Raw genomic sequence first — 10,269 nt, forward strand, 5'->3', positions numbered from 1 at the left:
GGAGATGGAAAAATCAATTAAATTTTATTCAAAAAAAATCAAATATATATATTTAGAATTGGCAAACAAGATTTTATAAAGCACTAGTCTACATCATATTCAAATTCTTAACGATTTAAAAGTTATACATGTCAAAAAGTGAAGGTTTTTTTTTAAATGTTCATCTAAGTGTCAAAGTTGGTCAAAAAGTGGGAACCAATGTTGTGAGTTCACCCAACACCTCGAGTATTTATTTTCTAAAATCACCCCTCCTTATCACTCCATACACCTTATCACTCCTAACACCTTATCACTCCATTCAATTCCTTGGTCACTCCATTTGTATTCTCCTCCTTACCTCCCCACTAGCACAAATGCCTTATCTCTCCATCACACCATATTGATCATCATGGCATATCCTATAGTTTGTGTGTCTACTATGGCATTTATTGTAATCATCACTAGTTTGCATCTATCAGTGCAATCTAATCTATGCAAACATCACTACCAACAAATCTTAGACTATACGAAGTAGGTTGGAGGCAGGGTCGAACCCAAGGCCTCCCATGAGGCAGGTTCGTAGCAAACCACTGCATTATGTTTTGGTCATCCTCTCATTATTAATGATTCTTGATAAATAAATGTTTAATGATTTTAAAATTTGTTTCTTATAGAAATTAATTATTCATGGTATGTGATGTTCCATTTTTCCTTCTCATGTTCCGTAAAAATAAGTAGTATATCACTCCTCTCATTTCTATATTCTTCCTCCTTGTGTTAGTTGGAATGTTTGATTCCAATTGTGCATTAATATTCTATGTTTAGTGTGTAAGGCTAACTTGTGTGTCATATTTTTGTTTACAACCACATGTTTATCTTCTAGTATAGAGTTATGACTCCAAAGGTTCCATAAGATAAGGTTATGTTGATAATGAAAAGATGTAAAATAGGAATATAGATACAATATTTCAAAACACTTATAGATCTCATTATCGCCAGTTGATATATTGTAATTTATTAAACATTTTCATATTTGAGAAACTTGTAATATATAATTTTTTTGTGATCTTTTGACATTGAATAGAAAAGTGGCAATTATTTATGTAACATTTATTTATATAATAATGTAAACCATCCATGTTTAGGATTTTTCCTATGTTTTAGAACTATATAATGGGTATAATTTTCTTTCAAATTGAAAAATAATTTAAATAAAATTTTATGATTGTGAAGAGTCCTAATTAAATTTTCAGTGCAAATGATTGATTAAACATTTTACATATTATGCTATATGTAAATGTATATATATAAATTAATACTATTATGCATATTGTCTCATTTTTTTAAATTAGAAGTTGTGTGTGATTGGATGTTTAATTTTTACATTTAGAATAAATAAAAAATTATAAATGAATATTAATATGTTTTATTTATGACATGTACTCTTAACATGGATATCTTATTAATTTGGGATTACGTTTTATTTCTAGCTTGTTGTGACCATTTTTTATTTATTCGTACCCTTGGTTGTGCCTAGTTATCTCTAGTGAGACTTAGGTGAATGGCCACATCTCCCTATGATTAACAACTCATGGTTTCTCTTATGAAGGTTTGTAGGTGTTGAGTCTATTCCTTGGGCATTTGTTAGTAGTCATAAATGTAAAAGAGTTGTTAATGTGTTTCCTTCATGCCCATGTAAGTATTTTGTAGGTGTTTATGTGTTGGCATGTATTTTGCTTTAATGTCATCATGCACCTTTTAGTGTCACAATCTATTTGGACCATGATATTTTGTTATGTTGATATCATCATGTGTGTGAGTGTGAGGTTTGGACATGTTTGATTGTATTAAACTACAACAAAATACATTCACCATATTGATGTAATATTTATTGTGTTACACCTACAAAACATTACAATTATATTTTTAAATAATTAAAAGTATGCGTATGGAACATAGGGATCACCTTATGTAAATTATTTGCAACCTTTAGTAGCATTCTAAGTATGTATGTTTGACAAAAATCTTATTAGAGAAATAATAACCTAAACTACTCATTTTCTTTTCCCGATGCAACATCACTTGACTAAGATTCCATTGCACCATACACCACATGTAAGTTTTTTGTGATCACAAAGACCCTAAAACTATATGATTATTTAGAATTAATATTAATTTAAAATCATAAATTGTAAATAAAGATTTATTTACTCAACTCATTTTGTTCAAGAATTTACTTGAATTCATGATTTTAATACTAATTACTTTGAGTAAATATTATATGACAATCAAAATCAGCTAAATTTTAAAATTCTAATAAATAATTGTTGTATCCCAATTATATTCTTTAAAGTTGCCTTAAATTCTAGTCTTATTTAAAGTAAGATACTATGAAGGATATTAAATTCTAGTCTTATTTAAAATAAGATATTATGAAAGATATTGTAAACCACATATCTAATAAATAATATTACTCAATATATACATATTTAATAGTCAACCATTTAATAACATCAACTATAATAATAGTAAATAGAAACTCAAATCTAAACCTACGCTCTTAAATAAAAGGAAAAAATAAATTTAGCTATTAAACCAAGTGAACAATAAGAATAACCGTGAAAATTCACCGTAACAAAACGTTCCATCATTGGCGATTTCAACGAGTTGTTAAACTTGTACAATTTGTCGTCTCAAATCAAGATAGACTATCGATTAATACGTGCTGCTTACAAACCAAAGATTGGTTCACGATGTTTTTTGCATTTTTTAAGCAATTAATATAGATATATCAGTCCGGCCTATCTTGCATTGTTTCTTTAGCAATTGTTTTCAGCGATATATCCAAGCGAGGTCTTAAAATGCCATCTCAGGAGAGCCGTTTTAAAAGGAACAAACCTGAATATGGAATGATAAAACACTTGGAATTCTTCTGTTCTGCTGTTGCAGCAATATAATCAATGTCTCCCTCTCTCCAATTTCCCCTTGAACCCATTGTATCTGATGTCGATCTTCCCGTTATCGACCTCTCCAAATTTCCACAAGAGTTGGATGATGAAGAACTAAGCCACCTGGGAGATCATCCCATGCTCGCCAAACTAAGAGAGGCCTGCATAGAATGGGGATTTTTCCGCCTGGTCAACCATGGAATTTCAGTAGAGCTTCTGGACAAGGCGCAGAACGTTAGCCAAGGTTTATTGTCCATGCCAACCGAGGCTAAAGAGAGAGCCACAACCTCTAATCCATTCGATAGTTACCATCGAAAGGATAATTTTGAGACATTCAGTCTTCTCGACTCCTGTAAATCAGAATCTCTAGAACAAATGTGTTTAAAGATATGGCCTGAAGGGAATCACAGTTTCAGGTATGTTATTCATGTCCGCTTTTCCTTCCTCTAAAGTTATCTCGTTAGCCTATGTCTCATTATTTGAATTCCTTTCTTATCGTTTGGCAGCGAGACGATGGTAGCCTACGATTTATGTGCCTCAAATCTCGTGCAAAAAATCAGTAAAATAATTGTTGCAAGCCTTGGATTGGATGCCATTGCCCTCTACCGTTCTCACTTCGGAAAGTGCATATCAAGATTGAGGTTAAATGGGTACTCATCGCACCAAAAAAGTATAGGTGAGGAGACTCTGGGATCTCATGCAGATCCCGGGTGCCTCACAATACTTTTCCAAGATGATGTGGAAGGCCTTGAAATTCGATCTCAGGAGGGCAAATGGTTCAGTGTCAAACCTGTGTCTCATTCATTTGTTGTCAATCTTGGGGACTCGCTCAAGGTATGAAATTTTCTCTTTGCCTCCAATTATCATTTAATGTGATCATTATTCCTGTACGCCAAAAGAGAATTATGAATGGTGAATATGAGTGCAGGCGTGGAGTAATGGTAGATACCGCAGTGCAGAGCATCGCGTTGTTTGGAAAGGGTGGATGGATCGTATGTCTATTGGGTTTTTCACTTCATTTCCAATGGAGACAGAAATCTGGGCTCCTCAGGAACTTGTGGACAACAACAATCCAAGGCGTTACAAGCCTTTCCTCATCTCGCAACTCCTACATGAGATTCGACATAATCAAGAAGACAGAGAGAAAGCTACTGCTGTCGAACGAATTGCCGGCATATAAATAAAAAATAGTGTGTTCGTGCAGTTTGCCTTTTCAAGGTAATTAACATCAAAATTAGTTTATAACTGATCATTAGATTTAGTAGTTTCAGAAATCAACTTTTTATTCTGTTATATTTACTAAGTCTATATGTGTAGAACTTTTATTCACCGAAATTACTGCACAAGTTCTATGCCTTATGTAATCTCCATGTATATGATCTGCAAATTATGATTTTACTTTCTTTTTTATTCTGTACTCCTTAAAAGGGTTGTTTTATCTTTCTCTATTATGTTTTTGCGATATTATATGTTTTGTATAACATTCAGGGTATGTGATTTAATTGGCTTGACAATTAATCTAATGTATCTTTGTAAAATCTACAAGATATTAGGGCATTATTGGAAGTTTGTAGATGATCAGGTTTTATTTATTTATTTTCAAAATGTGTTGTATGCAATTTCTTCTTTTTGATATTTTTTTCTATATATTTGTGTATGGCTAGAAGGGGACTCTAATAATATTATCCAATGTCTATTCGGTAACCATAACCCCTCATGGAATATAAAATGTTTGATTGAGAAAGCAAGAGATTTATTAAAAAGTTTTCAAAAAAATAATATTTCTCATGCCTATCGAGAAGCTAATGGGTTGGCTAACCACTTTGCTAACCTTGGAGTTAGTACCAATGATGAAAATATATGGGGGCTAGGTGATAATCTTTCAGCCAAAATAAAGGCCTTCATGTTATTTGACCTAGGGGGATAGATTTTAAATGATCACACAATGCCCTATTTTGATTCCTTGCATTCCAATTATTAATTGTGTCATTTTGGCATTACTTCTGCCTAGGTCACATGCTTTCTGGGTTCTTTGTAGCTTTCTTGACAACTATTTGACCTTCCTCAGTATTGCTATTACTAATTCCATCGGTGGAGAAAGGAAGAGTCTGGAGGCTTTGAATTGCAAAGAGCTCAAGAAAAACAAAACAATTGTGTGTATTCTAGATCGGGGAGGGCTCACTCTCTTCATCGAAAGACTACATGGTGCCCATGCAAATGTTACTAAGAAATTTGCTAAGGGCTTGAAGGATGGAAAAATTTAAAATGAAGGAAGAATGGTGGAAATTGATGAGAAACTTATTGCAAAAGTCACAGTTATTTCAATGAAAGGGGCGAAGTATTATAGGGACAAGAAAATGGTTGATGCTACAGTCAATAAATTCCCCAAAAATGAGAAGGGGAGGGCAAAGCTCGCAAAAATTGACAAAAGAAGCTAGGATACGGGTAACATCAAATCCATATGATGCACTATTTTGGTGGTTTTGATAAAGTATGTAACTGTAGATGGCAAATTTTCTAGGGTATGCAGGCATGATTTTGTTTTTCTCAATCATTTTAGGCATAAAGATAAAATTTTGTTCCCCTACTTTCTGATGGCTTCAATTAATGCTAGCATAAAGGACCATAGAATAAAGAATTCTTCGATTTTACATGGTGGTTTGATTTTCCTCATTTATGAACACATCAAAATGCTACCCTCCCCCTCGACTAGGGTTCCTAAGGTTTTGAGTGATTTTGAGCAAGAGGAACATATCAATCTTTCCTCAGATGAAGAATAATGGAACATGGAGTTGGAAGGTTCAGAGTCTAATTCTGGGTCTTCTTCGAATAGTGAAAACCAAGTTAAATGGGACAAACCATCCCCTATGTCCACTTCACACTCAGATTCTATTCCTTCTCATCAGTCTCTCCTAGATAAATCTATCTAGGTTCCCAAGCATAGTGGTACATCCCCCTTCCCAAAAGAGCTCAAAGCCAATTTCCTTTTCATCAACATGGAAAGGGAGAATCTTGATGATGTTGTGGCTATATGACGTCATGCAATAAACAAGACTCTCAATCTAATGAACAATGAATAGTGGATTAGAGAAAGGCAATTGTTAATTCGATACAAAAGATTGTAGGAACAATTAGTGATATGAAGAAAGATTATGACTGCAAGATTACTCAGCTAGAGTAAAAACTCAAGAGAGATTTTAAAGGTAGACTAAAATTTGAAAAAGTTAATGAAAACTTGATATCTCTTGTTACCTTTAGTCAGAAAGTGGTTAAAGGCTCAGTTGAGAGTATAAATACCATGGTTGGAAAGCTTGAAGCAAATCACTAGGAATGAGCTACTGTGGATGTGGATGCTCTTGATAAAATGATAAAGGATATAGTGGGACCATGCAAGAGAACCACAACTAACCTAAAGAAGAAATCTACTAATCAGGACATTCAAAAGTTGAAAAATATTTCCCTAAACATGACTCAACTAGAAACACAACCAACTAAGGCCCTTAAAAACTTGTACTAGTTTTTGTCCTTTTGTTGTCTCTCTCTTTCCTAGTTGTTGGTTTTGTGCTAGTTTTGTGTTGTCTTTGGGGATGTTGTGGAATTGTTTATCTTCTTGCAACATTTTGATGTAGTTCTCTATTAAAGGGTTTTAGGTCCCTTTAAAACCTATTTGTTTCGTAATGAAAAAACATCACATGACTAGGAATATCTTGCAACATACAACACAAGTTTTTTGTGACCACAAAGATCTAAAGCATATACCATTAGTTTGAATTAATATTAATGTAAAATCAAAAATTTTATATAAACATTAATTTACTCAAATTGTATTATAAAAGCATAGTTTGAAATCATGATTCTAAATACTAATTACTTTGAGTAAATATACTTTATGACAATCAAAGTCAACTACACTTTATCATTTTAACAAATAGTTATTGTTTCCTAATTATAGTATTTTTAGAGTTGCCTCAAATACTAGTTCCATTTAAAATGACATACTATGGAAGATATTGCAACTTGTCTAATAGATAATATCCATTTAAGATATGTTATAGTCAATGTATAATTATTTAATAGATAAATAGTTAATAAAATTTTTAAGAAAATGATATATTAAAACTTAATTCAAGATGAACTAATTGGATTAAGATAATTTCACTAGGTTCCTATTTTAAACAAGAGCTGCAAGCAATGAAGTTCTTGCCGAGAGTCATTTCTTGTTGCTTGTGTTTTTTGTTATAGATTTGTGATTTTGATGCTAGTTGGTTTGTAATTTACTAAACTTTTGCACAATTTGAGAAATCTGGAATCTAATACTTGGAAAATGCACATCAATACATGTGGCTAGCAAAAACAAATAAAGCATAAAACAACTTCTCATAGCTTTGATTTCACAACAAAGTAATATCATCTATAGACAAAACACTACAGAGGAGCAAAAGGATAAAATATGTATATATATTGACATATGTTTCTAGAGCATTTTTTAATTGATTACATGGTATTTAAATTGAAAGTTTTTGTCCTGAACATTGTTTGTCAATTGATTGTGTACAAAACTAGTATAGTGGTATTCTGAGTCAATTTCTTTGTAGACTTTTTTGGTTGTCCTGAGATTCTCTGTAGGTTTTGTGATTCTTTTCATCAGTGTAAAAAACTAGTATAGTGGTATTCTGATTCAATTTCTTTGTAGACTTTTCTAGTTGTCCTAAGCTTCTCTGACCTACAAAATGCATTAAAATTGGTAGTTAGCTTAATAAGAAAACTTGTACCTAAATCTAATCTATGAATTGGTTCTGTTACATTCTCCTAGCATAAAACAACGAATATGACTATTGTTACTAAGGCAATTAGTTTGCTGGATGATTTCCTCTGAAAAAGATGGATAGAATTGTTTTAAAACCCAGTGAGTTTCAGTCATTCATAGACAATACCAGAAGATCCCTTCCACAAATTTTTTTTGTTGGAGCAGTGTTTATGATATTACAGTGGAGAAATAAATATTAGGTGCTATAAATCCAAGATGGAAAAATGATTCAGCATGCATACAAAGAATCATAAATAAAACTTATTTATGGCTAGAGTATGACAAATTATAGCTGATATTAAATCTTAAAGGTTTTGGCAGTACCTTGACAAAAAATAATTTGGTTGGGCAAAATGTTATTTCATATAGCAATCTGGTCTCATAGGCCTTGCTGTTTTTGCACAACAATTTATTTAGATGCGAAATATTATTCTAAAGCCATGTTATTTTACAAACAATGATATTAAAAAAGGTGGGTTTGAGAGTGTTACTTCATTGTCGTCCTTAGCAATGTGAATAATAGAATTGTTCATTGCAATTGTGAATGTTGCATCCATTTGGAATTTGCGCATAAGGAAAACAACTGTTGACATGTTTTTCTTGTAATTTTCAAATGGGATTTTGGCAAGCTGAGGAAAGTTTTCTTGCAAGAATGTGGTGTGTAAGTTACAATCAATGGTACTAGTTTCAATTTTTATTGTGCATTGCAAGTAAGGTTCGTAGGTGAATGGGATTGAAGTGGTGCAAGTGAGACATTGGGTTGAGTTGTCAGTGGCAGTAGGAAGTAAACAAACAATGTGGTGGCAGATGGAACAGAGGGGCTGGTAGGGAGGAAGGTGGGCATTTTTGGTCTTGAGGGTTCCAGTGACCTATGAACAAAAGAATAATGTTAGTGTGGGGTAAAAGAACAATGTTAGTGTGGGGTGGAGGAATATGTGTAATTTAGGGAGTAGGCAAAGTTGTGGTGTAATATAAATTGTTTAAAATAAGTACCTGAATGTTGGATGAAGCTAGATTTTGCAGAGAAGCTTTGTTGCAGTCATCATTGAGTTCATCAACAAAAGTTGACAACATTGACTTTAACAGGTGTGTTCCACAGGTGCCATTGCGTACAATGTTCTTGAATAATAAGAGGGGCGATGTTGTTGTAGGAAGAAGTTGTCGTAGAGTGGCATATACATCCGAGTGGTTTTTTGGCACTGTGAGCTACAAGGAAAAGAAATGTGTTAAATGACATAGCAAGATAATTATACAAAATGGAAAATGAATAATTTAGTTTTTGGAGAGGGTGCAAAATATCTTACAGTGGCTGTGTCAGAGGCAGATTCACCATCTTTAACCAGTAATTGATATTTTGTTGGTGCCTCAGTATAACCAGCAACAAGAATAGCCAATGAACCAATTGAGTAAGTGTTAGGTGAATCAATGAGTTGTGCTATAGTTCTGTGTGGTGTTAGCTTGCATTGTTTGTAGACTTTTCCAATGCATTCAATTGTTGTTTTTGTATTTAACTGGAGACAATAATCAACATCACCTCTTTTGTATTGGCTTTTCTTTTTTATTATGAAGTTTGTTAGACAAACACTAGCACCAGGCAATAGTTGTGAAAGGAACATATCAATCAACTTGTTGTTGATATTTACTGTTATAGTCATTTGGCCATGACTGTCAACCATGTCCACATGCACAATCGGTGGTTTTATTTGGCCTATTGGGTTCTTGTTACAACCTGGGCTGTAAGTTACAAGAACAACACCTTCAAATACGATAGTAAATTGTGTTTTACATATTTCAATGATGCTTGATATATGCAATGGTTGCAATTTTAATCTGCAATGAAATGTAATGTTTCAATTTTTATAGTATAAGTAGAAGTGAAAGAAATACTTTAGGAATCTGTAACAACAGTTACTTCTTTGGCTAAGGTTTGTCAGTAGAACAACTTCCACTATCTGGAGGGGCTTCTTGGGCATTGGGAACTGTTTTAATGCTGCTAAGAAATGAACAAGATACTTTAGTTTCTGATATAATAATAAAGAGAAAAGATGCAAGACAATGTTGGTAAAAATGTAAAGAAAAGAAAAGGGGACAAGAGTGTGTAAAAGCATTACATATTTTCTTGTGATTTTCATTTGTTTGATGACAATTGATCTTTGGGTGTTGGATTATCCATCTAATCCTGTGCAATAACTTTGGCTCATAGCAAAATGTTTTAATTTTGTTGCTGGTTGTAGTTGTTGCAGTTGTTGATGCATGTGACTATTTAGATATTTTCAAGTGAAAAAAGTCTTATAGCTTTAACAGTCTATACAATGGTGTTATTCTAAGTAAGGAAAATCTGATATTGAACTTAAGAATAAATCTACTTAACTATTTGCTGGGAATAATAGTTACAAAAATCAAACTTAAAGACAAGAATAAATCTACTCAATAATTTATCAACTAAGAATTGAATGGACTAGTAATAAAATTACCTTTTGTTGGTTGTTGTGAAATGTTTTAGTAAGAGATTATTGACAAGTAGTTTGCAAGCAT

General features: G+C 32.7%; 2 protein-coding genes across 2 annotated transcripts; one reads left to right on the forward strand and one right to left on the reverse strand.

The window, feature by feature from the left end:
* Positions 1 to 2,939: 2,939 nt before the first annotated feature.
* Positions 2,940 to 4,107, forward strand: LOC131057193 (jasmonate-induced oxygenase 1-like). The gene is made up of 3 exons (XM_057991380.2): positions 2,940 to 3,343; positions 3,434 to 3,761; positions 3,856 to 4,107. Exons 1-3 carry the CDS (start codon positions 2,940 to 2,942, stop codon positions 4,105 to 4,107), a joined length of 984 nt encoding a protein of 327 aa, XP_057847363.2.
* A 4,553-nt stretch (positions 4,108 to 8,660) lies between these two features.
* LOC131857281 (uncharacterized) lies at positions 8,661 to 9,421 on the reverse strand. Its single transcript, XM_059209546.1, has 2 exons — positions 9,039 to 9,421; positions 8,661 to 8,940 (listed from the first exon to the last, which is right to left on the reverse strand). Exons 1-2 carry the CDS (start codon positions 9,408 to 9,410, stop codon positions 8,677 to 8,679), a joined length of 636 nt encoding a protein of 211 aa, XP_059065529.1. The 5' UTR covers positions 9,411 to 9,421; the 3' UTR covers positions 8,661 to 8,676.
* Positions 9,422 to 10,269: the final 848 nt, after the last annotated feature.

Source organism: Cryptomeria japonica, chromosome 8 (assembly GCF_030272615.1).
Source record: "Cryptomeria japonica chromosome 8, Sugi_1.0, whole genome shotgun sequence".
NCBI lineage: Eukaryota > Viridiplantae > Streptophyta > Pinopsida > Cupressales > Cupressaceae > Cryptomeria > Cryptomeria japonica.